This window comes from Epinephelus fuscoguttatus, linkage group LG14, assembly GCF_011397635.1.
Source record: "Epinephelus fuscoguttatus linkage group LG14, E.fuscoguttatus.final_Chr_v1".
Lineage (NCBI taxonomy): Eukaryota > Metazoa > Chordata > Actinopteri > Perciformes > Serranidae > Epinephelus > Epinephelus fuscoguttatus.
The window spans coordinates 7,860,988-7,881,171 of NC_064765.1; the positions used below are offsets into that span (position 1 = coordinate 7,860,988).

General features: G+C 41.0%; 1 protein-coding gene across 2 annotated transcripts in view; it reads left to right on the forward strand.

Annotated features, from left to right (window-relative positions):
* The window catches only part of arhgap5 (Rho GTPase activating protein 5), a 71,045-nt gene that overhangs the window by 41,889 nt on the left and 8,972 nt on the right, over positions 1 to 20,184 (forward strand). For both annotated transcript variants that reach the window (XM_049596612.1, XM_049596613.1), the window contains exons 4-5: positions 10,781 to 10,858; positions 16,433 to 16,564. In XM_049596612.1, coding sequence (XP_049452569.1) covers positions 10,781 to 10,858; positions 16,433 to 16,564 — 210 coding nt within the window. The remainder of the gene's footprint in view (positions 1 to 10,780; positions 10,859 to 16,432; positions 16,565 to 20,184) is intronic.

The window sequence follows — 20,184 nt, forward strand, 5'->3', positions numbered from 1 at the left end:
GGCTGGGATCTGCTGATACGAGGTGGAAGCCAGCAGATCCTGTTTACTGTCGGGTTTCACCAACACTGGTTTGTGTGTGTGTGTGCGTGTGTATGTGTGTGTGTTTCTGTGGGTTCAGGATAAACAAGCTAGCACGTTAGTAACAAACACAGAAACAGCAGACTGTCGCCATATGTACAGGTAGATAAAAAGCCTTTAAATTCAAATTTAGATTCAGATCCAAAACCTAGTCCAGGATAAAATTTCTGTTCAGAAAATTAAAGGGACAGTTCACTCAAAAGTTCAGAGACACAGTTGTTGCATGTAGTGAGCACGACCTCTCCTTTTAGATCTACAAATATAACTGCTGTTGTGCTGCTACTCAGTTCAGGACTTGAGTAGCAGCACAATTAACAGACAGTATTTACTGACAGTGTGCCTGGATATAGCTTTAACATGTTCTCTATTTGAGCCCAAGTTGTAATAGTCTGTGTCAAACACACAAAATACTGGCCTACTCAAATTCTGCCTACTCTTCAACTGATCAATTGGTCAATGGGGAGAAAAAAATCTGCATGTTATCTCTAGATTAACTAAATCGGCCACACTGAAAACGCTCTACCTGTGGGCGTTGTGTGTCCACCAAAGCAAATCTTTGGCATAGTGCTGCAGGGAGGATGTTTTTTTTTGTAGGCCAACATAGAAGTTAGCTTGACCCTGGCACCCTCAACTAAAAGCCATGTTGTGTTTACCGACGTATTTAATGTTCTAGAACAAAACATGAAAGTCTCCTAAGCTTGTGTTAACCACAGGCCTTACATCAGTCATCTAACCAAACACCCATTCAAAAAGAACTATTGACTTCAAGATGAGGGAACCAGGAGTGGTAAAATGCTAACTCATTTTCAAGTTTTAGGAATCATTCCTGCACCACTATGCTACAAACACCAGCAGCGTGAGGAGGCGATTAGCACTGCACGTTTGGCTTTTTCTGGTTGCTGAGAGATGAAAACATTTTTAATTGTGGTAAAATGCTGCGCTTGTCACTGTCACTTTTTATCCAGCTGTCTAATCACAGTGTAGAAGGAGTGTAACAAATACTATAAAGACCAACAGTCACATCCAACAAGTGCTAAACAACAGCAACAGTGGAGGAGAAATTAATACTGCTGGCTGCATAGACTGACAGGTCTGTCACCTCTTCCTACATGCTTCAGCCTTCCCTTCATTCAAAAGAAGTACTTTTACTGACATTTTTACTTCCACTGATGGCGGTGAAGATTCTCAGTCATCCAGGTCATGCTTATCATAAGTGCTTTATTGTAGGCAGCTGGACTTCCTTGAGTTTCTTGAAGACGTTTCGCCTACAACTACAGTGCAGTCTGTGGATCCCTTCCCAGATGACTTAACACCCATTCTCACCTGGACCCATCTAACCCTATAGACACACAAGATGGCTGCGTGGGTCAGCAACTCAAATGTGACCTCAACAACTCTGTAAGGGTCGAAACACACCCACACAGAGTTTAAAGCCCGCGACTCCATACCAGTCCATTAGAATCGAAGTAGTCTCTTGGATGAGAGGCGAAACGTCTTCAAGAAACTCATGCAAGTCCAGTTACAAACACTCCAACCTGGGCGTTTTCAGAAGAACATCTGGCATTTTCAGCAAGGGAGAAACTTTGGTGGACACACGGCCTCTTGAATGTAACACCAGCAATTGTCCGACCAGTGAGAATTTGGTCAGACAACAGCCTATTGACCAACCAATCAAGCAGAGAGAGTTATCCCTACCAAGTTTTGGTTCCATGGCAATACTTTCTCCATGCGATAATGCTGGTAATACATACTGTTTTGACCCTCTTTTCCACTTAAAAAAAGACAGTTTTATTCCGTCAACACCTCCTGACTTCTCTACTTTCTCAATCTTCCTGGTTCCTGCTAATGATATCTCTAAAAATACCTCACAAGTATATAGTTATATTTTTAAAAAGTCTCAGTAATTTCCTTTTATTCGTTTTTTCCTTTAATTTTTATCAAAGAAGAGGAAATAGTGCATTTGTTGGCGATCATTTTCAGCAATGGATAAAGTGAGTGTTTCTGGCGGCAGGGTGGTGTCTGTGGGATTGATTCAAAATAAACTACAGTGTGTGTGTGTTTATAATGAAGGAACATGTCACCCAGTGGAACAGTGTGGCTCACTGATTTGTTTTTAATAGTTTTTGGACAACACTTGAGCCCTGTGGCACAGAGCAACAAGATATATCAGGCTTTGTATTAGACAATACATTCATTGTTGGTTTTAGTGTTTCCACAAGTCGGTCTGGTTGTATTCAAAGAATACATTTTTGATACCCAGCCCTAAATGTCACAATAGAAAATCGAGCACAAAACATCAAAGACTCAACACCACCACAATGTGGCCTCACAGAACAAGGACTAAATACAATGGCAGGTTAACATGTGATGTAGTGAATAAAATGTTCTTAGATCTCGTTGTGAATGGTTTCCTGTTCCTGTGTGGAGGTAGACGATTTGTTCCCAACAAAGACGCTGTGTTTACACGTTCAGCTACTTTATCTTTAATCTGATTATCTCAGCAGAGTCGAGCCTGTCATGTCAACACCTGACACTCATTATCTTAATGGGAATAACCTGTTTAACATTTTGTGCCCAGTTTGTCTGTTTACAGAGACACATAAACACTTAGACAGGTCATTGTCTAACAGCTCAGGTCAGAGGTCACTATACACAGTAACACAAATGTTTCTTTGACAGTAAACAGACCTCTTTAAATGAATCCTTAAACAACAGCAGGGATTGTTAGGCTTTTTACAGAGTGTGTGTTTGGATCTCTTCCTCAGGGCGAGTTATCACACAGGCAGCCTCTGTGTTGAGCGATGTCAGAGTTATTTATTCCCCTTTTTGTTCCATTATTGAACGCATCAACTTTGCCACAGACAGAAAGTGTTGCTATTGATTTTACAGCACAGGGAAATAAATGTGATCACAACTCTTGTTAAAATACTCTAAATCATTGTGCATTTTGTAAAGTTCAGGCAGCTTTTATCTGCAGGTCGAGTTTAATATTGATGAGTTGTTTAATTTATCAGTGTCAGCGTTGACTTTCAAAAGAAGGGGATGAAAGAGAATAACACACACTCATGTTTGTGTGTGTGTGTCCCTGCCTGGTGAAGTAAGAGTTAAAAATAGACAATGATTGACTTTCGCTTATTGAACTGGCTTCCTGTCTCCTCCCACAGCAGATGGTTGTCACGGCAATAAAATAACGGTGGCAAGTGGCCGATGGGCAGACGGACAGACAGGTAGAGGGAGAGACAGTTAAACAGCTTCGAGATAAGATAGAGATAGAAAGATACGAGATGGAGAGTGATGAGAGAAACTGTGATTCAGTGTGTGTGTGTGTGTGTGTGTGTGTGTGTGTGTGTGTGTGTATCAGGATATTAGATCATATCACAGCAGGACGAGTCTTATCAGATCCCAACATGCAAACATGAGCTCCACTGTTAGCTTCCTTCCCCTCAGGTCCGCTTTGTGTGTGCCTGTGTGAGTGTGTGTGTATGTGTGTGTACTTTGTGTGCACATCCTGTTGAGAATCAAATGTCCTCACAAGCACTGAGAGATGTACGGGGTGGTGACATTTTATCAGGGGGCGTTGGCAGGTCATTGTAAGGTCAGAGGTACATGAGTGGTGCTGCATTCAGGGCAGGTGGTAGAATAGTAAAAATGAACTGCCTGTTTAAAGTTACTGTTACTCAACTGTACAGGAAATAGGATTAAACTGGTAAATAGAGAAAAATGATTGTGTAAATATATAAATAGTTTACTGATAGCTATCAGCTGCTGATATTCATCAATCAATTAAGCCAAGTAAATGTTTTTACAGTAAGATTACTTCCTTAATTTGACGTATTTCCCACTGAAACAGGTCAGTAAGGGGGCAGTTTTGAACCCTGAACAATGGGAATTTAATTTGATACAACAGGTGGAAATATACATTTGAAATGACTTGGACTTTTTAGTTAAGCCTACCGGTGCAGCGTGACATCACCGCTGGAAATGAGCCATTTTCCAAGAAGTAGAAATTTGGCAAGAAGCTGTGATCTTAGATAAAAGTCACATAAAAGATTTTTTTCCCCAGAATTCTTCATTAGACTAGATTAGATTGCTCTTCTTCTGTTTTCTGATATAAAAAAAACCACAAGTACCACCCAGTATTACAGAGTTGCATTTCATTTCGTTTGACATTGACCTTCAGTGTCTGACACTCACACACACTCAGACACACTGCCTTACAAAATATCTGATATTAGATGGTAACTGTAATCTTTAGCGTCTGTACTGCTGGTATAATGTGTGTCTGCAGATACATTGTATTGATTATTTTAGTTTTAGGTTAGTATAAATAGAAATTCTGCTCCAGCCTTAGTAACAGTTAAACCCTACACACTGTATTGCATATATTGCACATATGCACCTACTCAATATTTATTTTTTTTGTACTTACTATATTGTTTACAACTCACAGAAAAAACTTGACCTGTATATAGATTTTTTTTTATGCTGTTGGTCATTGGTGCTTTATTCTTTACTTTCATTTGTCCAGCTTTGTAGCCCTTGTTCTTAGCTGTTGTGTCTATTTCTGTTTCTATTTTAGAGTCAGATTCCTTGTATGTGTGCACATGCTTGGTCAGTGATAGAGATGCACTGATCCAGCTTTTTTGGATGCTGTGGCTTTGAGTATCAGCCGATACCCGATACTGATCCGATACCATCGTTGACCTAAAAAGCTATATACCTGTAGAATATATACATATATATACATGTAGAACAGAAAAGACTAGAGACATCAGGCATTGATGACTACACAATTCTTTCCTAAGATAAAATGAAACAAGATGAAACAAACAAAAAAAAACTCAATAGTGCAACACCAGTTGAAATAGTGTGAAATACCTCCACACAGCACATTCTCTCCTTCGCTCCATGACGTATGACGTAGTTTGCGTCGCAATAGATTTAAAGGGAAAGGATCGCCTCAGGTATAGGTTGCATTTTCCGATACTCGATCCATCTATTTTGATGATATTGGAGCCGATATTCAATCCAGATATCGGATCGGTGCATCCCTAGTCATTGAAGTGGATCCTAACTTGTAAATAATACCAAAAAAAAAAAAAAAAATCGGTCCTGCTAAAATTTCAATTTGAGCCATTTTTAGTCAGGTTTTTTGCCAACGTATGAAAGGTGTGTCCATCCACCTCTTTTGGTCCGCATATTTAATTTGCGCATTAAAAAACATGAGTGGAAACGCCACCAATTAGAAAAGAAAAAACATCCAAATATTGGAAAAAAGTTTTTAATGCTTCGGGGAAGTGGAAAAGTTAGTGTATCAATAAAACGTAAATGCAGATAAGTGCAATGGAAAGAGATTCAGCAAATAAATGATGACGTACAGTCATTGCATAGCCACTCTTGGTAAATGGACTGCACTTGTGTAGCACCTCTCTAGTCTTCCAAACACTCAAAGTGTTCTTACACTACATGTCACATTCACCCATTCACAGACACATTCACACACTGGTAGCCGAGGCTACCATACAGGGTGCCATCTACTACTCAGTAACCATTCATATGCACTCACTCACTGATAGAACAGCCATCGGGAGCAATTTGGGGTTCAGTATCTTGCCCAAGGATACTTTGACGGGGACTGGAGGAGCCAGGGATTGAACCACTAACCACCTGCTCTACCTCTGAGTCATGGCCGCCAGTTTTTGTATACCCACTGGGCTGTTACCAGAACTCTTCCTTGAGCACATAGCGGTAGTATTAAAAACTCTTAATTTCCACTGTCCAGCGTGCTCTCCGTTTTTATACATCTATTACTTTCCTCCGTTTGAGGGTTGAGTGGCGCTCTTAACTACATAATCTCTTTGAGCCCTCCTCTGCAGCGGCACCTGACTGAAGAATTAGCCCCACCTACTGCTCATCTCGATAAACACACTTCCAATATTCGCTCAACAGCATTGAATGGAAAAGCACATCAATTCGCATTTTGTGGTGGTGATGGTGAAAATTTCTCCTACGTTTGGATGGAAACTCAACTGGAGTGTTCAGTCTCTCTGTGAACATTAAAGTCTCTTTGCCAGGGGAATGTGTGAAGGAACAGAATCTGCAGAACAGTTACATGTTGATGACTCGGAGGCTTTGAAAGATTCAAACGTTTGAACAAGGAGTTGCTCCAACATGTAATTATTCTGATATCAGTGTGTCACCAGGCTGAAGGTCGAAGCTTTGGGTTGCAAGTCAGTCCTCACAAATATAGCCATCTGAACAGATTGAATGTAAAGCACCAGAACGTATTTAAGGCTTTCCACCCACTCTGATTTCTGAGCTTATGCGCTAACCGTATGAAGCACCGTGAGCACACACACACGCACACGTACATACACTAACTGGGTCGAGTGGGTTGCTGATTAGACTAAGGTCATTTACCAGAAACACTGCTTTCCTCAGATTTCTTTTAACTTAAGAGCTTAGCCGCAGTATTCTGTCACACACACACACACACACACACACACACACACCTGTGTCAACACACACATACACACACGCGTTAAAAAAAGCACACAAAGGCACAGAAAGGCTCCGATAAACACCCAGATACCATTAAACACACACACTCTCCCACACTTGCTCACACTTGACACGATTTACTTGAATCCATTAAAGCTGAATTTACATAATACTGTCTCTGCTTAACTGCCTCTGCAGGGACACGACACACACACACACACACACACACACACACACACACACACACACACACACACACACACAAGCATGTATACTGCAGTGTGGATGACCTTGCAGCAGCGACAGAGTAGAACTCCAACCTGTATGGATTGTGTGTGTATGTGTGGTGTGCTTATCCCCGCAGCCACATTATAGCTCTAATTAAGACACTCTGTCTCCATATGTGCTGGTCTGAGATCAGCTGTCAGGTGCCAGCTGGCTGCGAAACTTGCGATGGAAGACACTAACAAATGCTGCTCTCAGACCAGCTGAAGGCTCTCACACACACACACAAACAAACTAAATGGTTTATTCAGTGTTGATCTGTTGCAATTGTTGTTGCTCTCGACAACTGTTGCCGAATCTGTGGATATGAATGATCTCAACAAGATGAATCGTGTGTTTTCTGTCACGGCGGCTCCAGGTTCACATTTCCTCCTGTAAATAAGTAATGATTGATATTGTTTCACGTCTTTTTCATGTTGAATTATAAATAAACCTGACCACACATGCTGGAGAAACATCAGCGCTGTCGAACCACCGCAGCTTCCTTTGACATGTATATCATTTTATGTGGGAGACCTGGCAAAAATAATTGCATTCAATTGATTTTTTAATTCAGTACTTGGAAGCTAAAAACAGGAAGTGCTTACACAGACACAAAATTAGTGGATGTTAAAAAAAAACACAGATTATAGCAATGACTGAGAAGGTGTAGGATGAAGCTTAGAGAGCGTATTACGCCTACTTGACTGACAATACCACATTTATTAACAAGCTACAGAGTCCAGACACATAACCACATATAAAGATATAACTGAAAATATTCATAACTGGGTTTAAAATGGTTGCAGAAAGGCAGTGTGATAAGTTATGTAAGAAACACAATGCAGTATCAAAAGACAGATTTAAAACAAGTCAAATATGAAATAAAGATAACCTAAAATGAGATAAACTGAAGAATAAAAATTAGTTACAGCACAATTGAGAAATGCGAATAACCCCAAATTGAACTTGATAAAATGCATCAGCAGATAAATGGCTTGAAATGATCAAAAGAGATCCATGAGATGGAAGACTTTAATACTGAGATGGTGAAATGATCCATGCGTTTAAAGATAAGTTCATTTGAATGACAATAGCAGCTGCTTTGTGTCCTCCATCTTTATCAGCTCGCCCAACTACTTTATGTTCTTCTCTTCTTCCTCTGCTGCATGCTTTACCTGTCGTGGGTCATCATGCGCTCATTATTTAGAGTTTCATGATGATTTGCTCCCAGCTTTCCTCACGTATTTAACGATTGTGTTGTTCATGTGTTGGTGCTCTGCAGCTATACTGTCCGTGTTAATCAGTAGCTTGACACACGGCCCAAGGCTAAGATGAGTAAGCATTATTAGTGTAATTTATGTTTGTGTATGCATTTATGTTTTTAATCACTGCTGCACATGGATCAGCTGGTGACCTGGAGCATGTACTACAAAGCAATTTCAACATACCCAAGATATCTTTAAGTTATCTGTCTTCGCTAACCCAAGCAATGGTCGTTTGGACAACCAGGCTCATAGAGAAGTAATCCCTCTCACTTATGATCCACTTAAAGTGTGTTGCAATGTGTTTATCTGCACTGACTCTGCCCTCCGTCTGCATTCTCTTTCTTCTCTTCTTCTCTCAGGATGTTTATAGGCGTGTACCCACACAGTAATCAGGTGAGGTCAGGGCTTTATAAAAAGGTAGACACCAGCTGCCAGACCATAATCAGTAGACATCCAAGAGAGGCAGTGCCGAAAAAATGCAATTGCAGCGAGGCAAAACACCAAATGAGAGTCTGTCTGGGGTTGTTTTTTACTTTCACTTTGGCTGGCAAGTGTGTTTACAAGCAGTAACGACAGTCCTGCGTAGTATACCTTTAATTACTCATCTTGATATGAAATGATATGAGATGAAACAGTGATCCTAATCCCCAGAGGGAATGTTCTGTTTTAGGGACAGTAAAAAGTTATATTTATCTCATTGAAATGTAAATGATAGTCTTTAATCTTACAAAAGAGAAGACTAGAAATAATTTCCAGATATTAACAAAGGGCCAAGGCTCAAAATAAGTTTAGGTATAATTATTATTGTTATATGTGAGAATGTTTTGCCACTCAGTTGGATGATGAAGAAACCACTATATGATTATGTCACATGAAAACACTTGAACGTGATGCCAGACCGTTTGTGCTACAGTAGTAAAGAGTGTAAAAGTAGTTAATGACCGATGAGGTCTATCTGAAATATTGCACTCATAATTACAGGAGCTGATTAACAGTGTGTGGATTATGTTTCTGTTAAAAGACTATCTTTCATTTTTATTCCCAGCTCTCATCACACAGGTGTCTCATGTTGTTCTGAGCTGCAGCAATTGAATCAGGGTGTAAAATCAGCCACACTGTCAGCTTTCACTCCAGGGATACAATAAATGGTGCACAATTAAAAAGCAGCTAAAAACTTTATCATGTGTAGAAGTTCTGTTTTTAAAACCAGAGTGGAAATAGAAAGACTGGCTACTAATCTGTCACTTCTGACTTGTCCATGCCTGGATTCTTTTTTTTTTTTTTTTTCAGTGGTCAGGGGGTTAACAGGTCAAGATCCGCTAATGAGTTACCACACTGATTTATCCCAGTAAAAAGTGACCCAGCTGTGTAGCACTGAAAACCCAAGGTCAGCCCTAAAGTGACCTCACTAACCCCAAATCCTCCTTCATAGTACGGGCAGGGGTGTTGCGCTGCCAGAGTGCACAGTAACAACACTCGGCCACCTTTTTTCTTGAAGTAAGGAAATAAAATATTTGCAGTTCACATCATCTGGTTGAAACTCATGTAATGTTTTTAAGCACTTAACATCTAATCGTTACCAAAGCATATGTCATGCAAGAGAGACGAGAAAACAAGTGGAATGGTCAAAGTTGACATATGGACATTTAAGGTGTTGTGGTGTGTATTGATTCATGACGTCAAAACATGAATTAAATATCATGCAAGAAAACATTCCACCTTAAAAGCTGTGGGTAGCTGCTGGGAATAGTGTTTGAGTGGCACATTGAATAGATTAAATTATTTGTCCTAATCCTATTTTAAGAACATCAACACGAGAAACACAAACAGCACAGACAAACAAAAACAGCATAATCTCTGCAGTGTTCATAACATACATGATTCTGAAGTCCATCAGCACAGCACCAAGCCTTAGGAATCATCAGGTGACCTATTCTACACATCAAGTCTGGAAACAAACAAACAAACAAACAAAAAAAGGTCCCTATGATGCGGCCAAAGCAAAACAAACAAAAGCCCACTCCCTTCATTCTAGCTCCTATGACGTGTAGTCCTTCCATAAAAGACAAAAACTAATTCCAGACTTAACCCACTCTCTATATTCAGGTTTAACCTGACTTTTCCCAGTGTGAAGGATGAAGGATGACCCCAGCAGCTGACTGCATAACTTTTACGACGAGCCACAACTTAACTTTGTGCACACATGCACATTCAGAGGTGCGCTGCAGCACTTAAATAGCACTGAGTGCACGCCTCTGAACCATGTTCCTCAAAATTAACTGATGATTCAAGCACAGCGTGAACATCTTTTAATCATCCTTTCTCAGACTGCACATGCACAGGAAACTAGAACTTTTCTAGGGATTTAATGAGTAAAAGCCAAAATTAGTCACAATAAACAGTGAATACAGTTTCACAGTCTGTTAAAACCTAGGAGGAGAAAGTTCTGAGAAACTTCTTGTGTTTCTGGAATTTATGGCGTCGAAGTTTTTAGTCTTAATCCAAAACAAATCTCAGCATGTGGTTACAGAAAACCACACTAGATGAAACCTATTCCACGGCTCCTGTTGGTCCATCTGTTTAAATTCAGCACTTTTTGTGCAATGCTGTGTAAATGAATGAAGTCTGTCGGAGCTGTTACTGACGGCGTCTAATGCTTGTGTCTGCAGGTCTGACGACAGAGGGTCTGTATCGCGTCAGTGGGAACAAGACGGACCAGGACAACATCCAGAAACAGTTTGATCAAGGTAAAACACTCACGCACACACCTGCGCAGACACACAGGACCTCGTAAATACATCTTCAGCTACCTAGAAACCCGAAGACGGAGCACATATGAAACCGGAGGTTCAAAGCACGGACGCCGATGGTTCTCATTATATTCACCAATCCTGATTTTAAATTATTTTCCCATGAACTCGGGAGTTCTTTGGAAAGCATGTTACCAATCGAGTAGCGCTTGTGTGATGTGTGCAATAAATCCAACCCGCAGAGAAAACCGATTCCAAACCTGACCACGCAGCAGAAGTGCTTAAGGAGAAACACATGCCCTGTGGAGCAGAGTGGAACCTGCACACGAGGGCTGGTCAGCTGCCAAACCCACTGTTAGAATAAATACAGTCACCACAGGCAGAAATCACCAGCACACTGTCAGCGGCGTCACTCATTTTACAGCCAGGCGGTGAAATATGGAGACCGGACTGAGATGTGGTTGTTTGTGTTGTTTTCATGATTATTGATTGTGTTATTACATCTTTTTTCTTTTATTATAGTCAATCTGTTTGTGTCATCATTGTGCAAATAGATAGAGTCTCAGTTAGCTTAAACATGAAGAGTTTCCTCCACGCCCTTTACATGATATTGATATGTTTAAAATAATGGCAGTTATCACAATGGGTAGATAAGACATTAAAATGGTTTACAGCAGCAGTAAGTTAAGACAATTTGTGTCAAAACAGCAAGCAAACAAACAACACGACACGACATTGATATTAACTAGGGCTGTGCGATATGGCCCGCAAAATAATATTACGATATTTCAAGGTATTTTTGCGATAACGATATTCTTGACATTATGACAATTTTGTTTATATATTAATTTAAGAAAACAGAATACTCATTTCCCCTACTGAACGTGCTCGGCTGTAGCTATGCCAAGAGGAGTTAGCCTGATGTCAGATCAACAATGTCAGCCAGTTTGCTTCCTCCTTTTATCTGTGGTAATGTTAAAGAGACTTGAAAGATCAAGGCTCACGGATCTTTGTTTATATTCACTCTGTAAGGCTACAAGCTGCTCTGAAGTAACTAACGTCACTTTCTGCAGTAACGAGAAACCAACATCAGGCCAAACCAACACCTTGGTCTGTATTCAGTTATAAATACATGAGAGTACTTAACTGATCTCCAGAAAAAGAAAAGGGGACACAAAGGGTCCAAAAGTAAAACCTGCCAAGAGTCGAATGCAGGTAGATTTTGCATTTAGTGAGTGAATCTCCGAAGGCTGTAGTCATGTTATAAAAAACTATGGTGAAAGTCTCTACGGTGTTTTGGTGTCATGTACGGGTGCTCTGCTCTTGCTTCTCTGCTGTCAGTATCGGAGATTGACAGGCTCACACACACACTGCAGATCTCATTTTACACAGGTTTAAATAGTGCCACAAAACTGACCGTCTCGAGCACTCCTAGTTTCAGCAGTGCAGGACATCAGCTACTCCACTAAACCATCACATGAAGGCAATAGAATTATAACACAATAGTCGTGTAGTTTGAACCAAGGCCGCAAACTCTTTACTGCCTCCCACTTTGTCAACGTGGCGCATGACAGCTTCACTTCTACCCTTTTTAATCAAGTAGTGGTGACATAAATGAACATTCACTTTATCAGCATGTTCCTTCATTATGGTTCTTATATCCCTCGACACACTCATGTTTGTTCACATACAGATATGTGTTTTCATGTGTGCAGACGCTCAATTTCAAATGGGCCTTTTCCCTATAAGACTGTCCCATAATGTGTGTAGAGCCACTAAAATATCAAATTAAAGTACGGTTTTGTCGTGTGATGGTAGGACATAAAGTGAATCTGCAATGTGATATACTATAAAGAACAAGTTTGTTGTGGGATCATAATGTGTCCTTAATCATAAAGCACATCACAAAGACTATCTATATGAACATGAACGTTTTATTAAAATGTTCTTCGTGATGTGTTGTATGATGATTGAGACAAAGGCCACAAGCCAAAGCACATTAGCCCCACATTCATGTTGTTTATTGCTGCAGTTTTGCCCCTGAAAGACCGTTCCCTTCATCGTGCACGACAGAAGCAGTTGTCTGACTTCTCTTCTTCTGCTGTAGCTCTGCCATATGGCTTTATATGCATGAGAAGAATCTGCCCATTCAGTCATTTAGTGCATTTTTCCTCCTCCTGTGCATCTTCAAATGTAGATAAATAAATATCCCCAAATGGAGAACTGTCCTAAAATACAAAATGCTGCTGTTAACTGTCAGAGATAAGAGTTGCAGAGTGGCTTTACTTCACGTTGAGTCTGTGCAGTCGTCGTGTAAACCTACTCCTCTCAAACATCTTGAATAAACTCGACTTTGTCAGGTTGTATATTTCTGTTTGGGCTCTGCACACGCGTCCTGCGGTCCTTCTCTTCGCTGCAGCTCCATCATATCTGTGTGAAAAGCGCCATTACAGCCAATTAGCTCCTCTGTCAGTAAGAGAGGGTGGCGGTGGTGGTGGTGGGCTGCTGGCCACTGGCTACTTCCTGCGTGTAAACTGAATCTATTTTTATGGAAATAGTTGGAGATTTAAATGATTTACTCTGGGAGCAGCGCTGTTATGATGTGGATTCTTTGGGGGATTCAGAGGTCGCTGTGGTTCGGCTTCATTAACAGTTTGGGCTGAAGCAGCGTTCTGTTGCTTGTTTATTAATACACTTCTTTTCCTCGTCGTCTTGTCTCCCTTTCCTGCTCTTTAATCCTCTCCTCTTTCTGTCCCTCGTTCATTTAATATCTTCTTTCTTTCCTCATTTTGTCTCCTTCTTTGCTCCTCTGTCCCTTCCCTCCTTTTCTGTCCTCTTTTTATTCTCATGTGCATTTCCTGTTTATATCTCTCTCCTCGCTGCCTCCCCTCCCTCCTATCTTTTTATTTCCTTGAGAGTATTTCTGGTGAACTCAGTGTGTGTGCGTGTGCGTGCGTGTGTGTTGGCAGCCTTTCAGATTCAGTGTGACAGCTGTCGTGTTACCTCAGGGCTCTGTCCTCCTTCTCGCTCCCTTTCCTCCTCCCTCTTTCTCCTCCTTCCCGTCGTCATTTGGCCGTTGCAGTGTGTCAAAACAAGAAGTGATGTATGTTTCTTTTTCATCCTGTATCTCTGCTCGCAGGGAGATTTTTTCCCTTTCTGTTATAAGCCATCATTACACAGTATTTTTACTCGGGGTTAATGAGAAAGCTGACACCAGTTCGAGGAGATGCCCTGACCTGCTGGCTGCAACTTTTTCCCAAACAGAAATATCGACTCAGAGTGATGGAGCTGGAGCTTCCCTCCTCTCTCTCTCGACAGGAATAACAGAGCAGTAAAATGGTTGTTTGAACTGGACGTGTATTCTGTTCCAGCCCTGCCGCTCCATCAGAGAGACACTCGGGCCTCTGTGCCTCCAGACAGACTGATGATAACCTCTGTTAGCTGTGATCAGAGAGGAGCTCTGTTCTGCTGCTCAGACACAAAGCTCAGCTGTGAGCCTCACAACCACTCACCAGCTCTTTGATATCCTTTAAACTGAAGCATCGACCCAGGAAAGTCCTGTTTGACTCATATCTGAATGATTACCAGATCCATGTCTGAGACTAAATGTTACATGGTCCTAAAAGGTGAGACGTCTGTGCAGGTTTTGGTCGTCTCCCTTTTTCAGCCAGTGAACACATTGTTCCTCAGGACAAAGATGGTTAAAATAATTGTACAAAATCACTGCACTTAAATGAAATTTGATGAAGATATACTATGCAGGATGTGTTAGTTACTCATTATAAACAGTGTCATCAGTGAAGGTGCTTCGTCAGCTTTATGTTTCATCGCTATATTTGCGGGGGGTTTTGGCACCGTGTCCACTGCGTTTTTAGCTTCCTCCTGGATGCCTGCTGCTTACGGTCTGGCACTTGACTGCTGCCTATTTATAAAGTCATCACCTGCGTGCTGCTCCCAGTAATGTCCCGAATATGTCAAAACACAGGGAAATAAGAAAATGCAGGCGGAGGGCAGAGTCTCTGGAGATAAATACACCACCACACACTTTCAGTGGGTCACAAGTGATGATTGAGAAAGTTTATTATTAAAATAAAGTGTAAAGAGATGCACTAAATGATGCTATGGTATGATATGGTAGAGGTTCCCAGCGTGGGTTTGGTGTAGGGCTCTGACGGTATGAATTTTTTCTTACTGCAGTAAAAAAGCAACATATTGCCCTAGTTTGGCGATCAACTGCCAGCGCCACCCCCAAAGGTTGCGGTCTTAGTTTTTCTTTTATTGGAACCGCTGGCTCTTGGTGCTCTTTGCAAAGAGAGTAATACACATGTCAATCATGAACTTATCTGTAAAATTCTTAGGTTTATCAGTGATGTGTAAGAACTACATGGTCGGTTGGGTTCTCTTCTCATAGTGACAGAGTGGAGGATGAAGGGTGACTCATATGAACAGCCCATCGTGGGTTGAATGCACATCAACAAGTTCGTGCTATGTACATCTGGTGTATGAAATGTCTGTATTACTTTGATGAACTTGTCACATCTCAACGGTGTCTAGGCGCTGTTTTGCTCCCTCTCATGCTGTTCTTCTACTTACACAACTGAGGTTTTATCCAAGGTCGTTTCCGCAACTTCAGTGTAGAGATGCTGACGTTTATTACAACTTCAGTCGTGTCTGGTGTCTTAAAATTCAACACACAGTTCTGAGTCAGCTCGCTCACCGGTGCACCTCCAGTCTGCATTCGTCTTTGCCAAGCAGAGGCACAACCACAGCCTGTATAAATAATGGATGTTAAAATGACATCAGCCATCAGTTTGTGGACTGCCGTTTTGATGCCTCAAGTTTGGCATTTTGGCCGTCGCCATCTTGGTCTTTCCAAGCCAGAAGTGACCATATTTGGACGAGAGGTTGGAGGATGATGACCTCAGTGCAGTAGCATCATGTGACAGTGGCACTGCACTGATGTGGTCACCATCACAGTGCTAGTTTGGTGGCCCCTTGCTGCTCAACGATCATAAGGACTATCAAAAATTCAAAAAAGAATGAAATGTAATGTGGGCATTGGTGATGCATATTTTAAATCTAAGATGTTTTATTTATTTATTATGCTGTTAACAACATGTATTTGGAATTGTTATGCAAAATTAGTCTGTTTCTTTGTCATGTGTCGCGTGTGTCTGTGTGCCGACACCTTTCATATTGTTTAAAAGACATCTTTTGGACAGAGATGGTTTACTATGCTGAAAAAAAAGATGTTGAACATGATATTCATCAACTTTAGAAACTCCACGTCTTGGTTTAGTTTAGTTTGATTAATAAATGAAGACACCTGCGCTATATTTGATCTGATATGAGACAGACTACAGCATCAATCTGAGCACTGTGACAACTTTGTAGTGATCACCCATATATTCTGACTGTCAGACTTACATCACTGCCCACCTGTCAACAGCTTATTCATGTCTCCCACAGTTCCTCTCTCTACTCTACTCACAACCTTCAAAGTTATCCGCACAAGCACCGCTACATCATTATAGGAAATACTTCAATTCTTTGTGTTCTCTCTCTCTGTAGATCACAGTATCGACTTCATGGCGATGGATGTGGCGGTGAACGCTGCAGCTGGAGCACTGAAGGCTTTCTTCGCCGACCTGCCCGACCCGCTGATCCCCTACTCCCTGCACCCGGAGCTGGTGGAGGCCGCAAGTAAGAATACACAAATAAACAAACAAACTGAACATCTGCAGGTCAGAGAAATGACCTGAGACATGATTTATTAAGAAAAAGAAAAATGATCCCGCTCGTACCTGCAGAGCAGTAAGTTATAATAAACAGAAGTACGTTTTAAATGTGTTACTAGACTGTTGTAAACTCTGAGATGTTAACTTTGTTCCAAACCTGATCATTATAATCAAGAAAAAATAAAAACCAGATACAGATAAATACACACACGCACATTTACTTTCACCCTCTTGTCTGTAAGTGCTTTCTCCAGCGCTGCAGAAGTTTAGTCAAGTTTACACTCACACAGCTTTCTGTCATGTCACACAATTTTAAGAGGCTTTTTTCAGCTGCAGGATGTCAGACATCTACACTCTGCTCTGCGTGTGTGTGTGGTCGTACATTAGTGATACTGAGTGCTGCTGAAACCACCAGACTGACGACAGCAGATTAATGAGCCAAAAATATACACACTGCTGCTTCTTCTTCTCTGGAAACTGAGTCAAATATAGAAGAAACACCTCTTCTCCTTTCTTTATTGTCTTTTTCTCTTCAACGCAATGTTCTCGTCTCGCTCTCTGCTCCTCTCTCCACCTCCTCCTCCTCCTCCGCTTCCCTCCGATACCTCTACCTTTTGCTTTCTGTCAATCACTTTCTTTTTCATTTTGTTGCCTTGCTTTCACTTTCTATTTCTGATGCATACATCCATCTTGTCTGTCTTTCCTGTCTTCTCCCCCTAATCCCAAGGCCACAGTCAGGTTATGGTGACTGTTTGACCCTTGACTTCCTCATTGTCTGTCATTCTGAGCAGGTTTTTTTTTTTTTTCATGTAGAACAAGAGAAGGCTGCATTGTATGTAGGCCTGTCAACATATCTACCTTTGTTGGATGATTTATTGTCCCAGAAATAATTGCAATGAAATGGATTATTCCCATTTTATGTCATCATTAGGACATAATGATAATATGACAGCATAACTTTAAAGAGCAATGAACTTTAAATTCTGAAGAATATTCAGACATTCAGAAAACATAAAAAAGTCATTAACACCTGAATTTGTTTGTATATAAAGAAGAAAGAATATATGAAATGATAGTATCTTTATAGGAGTAGCCCAAAATTGCTCAGTTTGAGACTTAAAATAGGAGCTTAGCAAAGCTCTGGGAAAACTGCAGTAACCTCCATAATCTAGCCACTGTGCTGCAGTCGGCTGCCAGGGGTGGAAGGTCTGGGAGCCAGGTGGTTAACCGGTGGATTTACGGAGTTGAGGATGAAGTTGTTGGAAGGTAAAACTACAAACAAGAGACTTTTTAACTCACTAGCAATTATCCGGACTGTGCCTCTTGTTCTCTAAAAGTGCAGCTGAATGCTGCTGATGTGCTAACGTTACGCTGCAGCGTCTTTGAAATATTGTTGTGTTTTTCTTTGGACTTGAAGGAAGGCAGAGTGGAAAGAAAAAAAAAGGGAGAATCACTGCACCCACAAATTAAGCCCTTTTGTCCCAGAGATCAAGCTTTAGAGCTGCTAGGAAGTCCCTTCTTTACACCACCTTTGCATTTTTACACAGAACCAGACAATGACGGTACCATCATGTGATGGGCATGACATGTAACACATGGGCATTGCTTATAAACAACATGGCAATAAAAATCATTTACTGTCCTTGTTGTTTGGCGGCTGATCTTGTCCTCTGCTGGGAGACTAAGGGTCTCCCCAACTTTATTGTTCTCCCAGTTTGCAGGCAATTTACGGCTTCTGTTCTTCCTCTTTGAGTTAGCTGCTAACTGCTACAAGCCACATTTTAAATCTCCGGCAGTGGGTCGCACACATAACAAGCCATCAAAACATCACACCTGTGCCTCCCATGGTCCCATCCTGCCGGCTTTCCCCTTTAAACAGATATCGTTTCGGTGCAGTTACTACTCTCATTCCTATCTCCGAGGCGAGACAACTCCGTTCCCCCATTCCATGATTGTACATTTTGTACAGAGCTGCGAGGTGAAATAACAGCGCAGTATTCCCTTCTTTAACCAGCAGTGTAAAAGGGGCTTTATAATGGTTCTGTAAACCCTTCTGTTTATTCTGGCATCATGTAGGCTGAAATATTAGTGACATTCTTATGCAAACACACATGTAAACACAATGGGCATTATCAAGGTCATGTCCATATATCATATGATACTCTGTCGACACTGTAATGAGCGTAACGGGTCTAGTCATATGTACAAGAACATCATCAACATCAGTGGACATGCTGCTGAAATCTGCACTCAGATAACAATGATCCACACTCAGCACTGCTGTAACAACAGTCAGTGTGTGTTCATAAAGGAGCCTCAAATAAATAATAGATAAAGTCAAATGTAGTCTTCTCTTCACTCTGTCACATGGATTCTATTCAGTAGATTCTAATGTTGAACTGACTTTTAGTGACATTTGTTTTCCTGTTTTACTCCTAAGCCTCAAACACTGCCCTTTATATCATTCATTCATTTATTTATTCATTCACTCACTCACTCACCCAGTGGTGTGACTGTGTTTCTATCCAGCATGTTTTCACTGATGTTTTCAGCGGAGGATTGTTTTTATCTATATTTTATTTTCCTCCCTGGAACAAAGCTCACAGCAGCAGCAGCGGCCTCGTTTCCAGACACAGGGTTCATTAAAGTTTCATGAAATTGTAACTAAAACTCACCATTTTCAGTTTTATCTCCTGACTGAACCCGTTGCATTGTGGGTACACGGTGCGGACATCATTTTTCAGCCCCATCAGACTGGTTCATATATAAATATAATTAAAGGGGATCAAATCATTATATCCGTCCTATTAGTCCCCGTCTGTGATATTTCTAGGTAATGTTGAAATATGGCAGCGCAGATTGGCGACCTTTGACCTCTTACAGCCATTAGAGGGTCAAAGGCTGCCGTTGGCTCCTCGTTAAGATGATTGATGGTGCGCAGGGTGAATAAATCTGTGTGTCATTACATGTGCGGTTGTAAATTTGTGTCTAAAAATATATGAAAGGGTTCCCGCTGCTCCTGGAATGTCTGGAATATTCTCCAGGATATTCCAGACACAGGGGGAAAGTCGGGGTTGTGTTAAAGAAGCTTTGTTGTGACAGTCCGAAGGTAAAAGCTCTTATATCACATCTGCTCTTTAAATATTTAATAAGTGAGCAGAGCGTTTCAGCTCCAACGAGCTTTCGCTGGCGGGAAAGTGATGGATTCTCAGGAGAGGATGAGGTGTATCGAGGAACTTCACAGACGGTTGACTCTTCAGGAATAGAGCAGGACGGGATTTCTTTTATGTTTATTTGTTATTGTTTTGTTTTACTGCCTCTCAGACTTCTGCACAGCTTTCCATTTTATTAGATCATATTATCTTTACAATTTTCTTATTTTTCTCAGACTAGATATTCTGTTGCTGTTGTAAAAGACTTTTCACACAGTCCAGAAATCCTTGGGGTGTACTGTCCCTTTAAGATAGATGAAATAAGAGAGAGAGAAGACTGTCTTACAGGATCCTTTTAATCTTATTGACAAGTTGACTCGTCAGTCAGTAGAAAATCAATCTGGCAGTTTCAGAGGGAATAATGTTATTGATG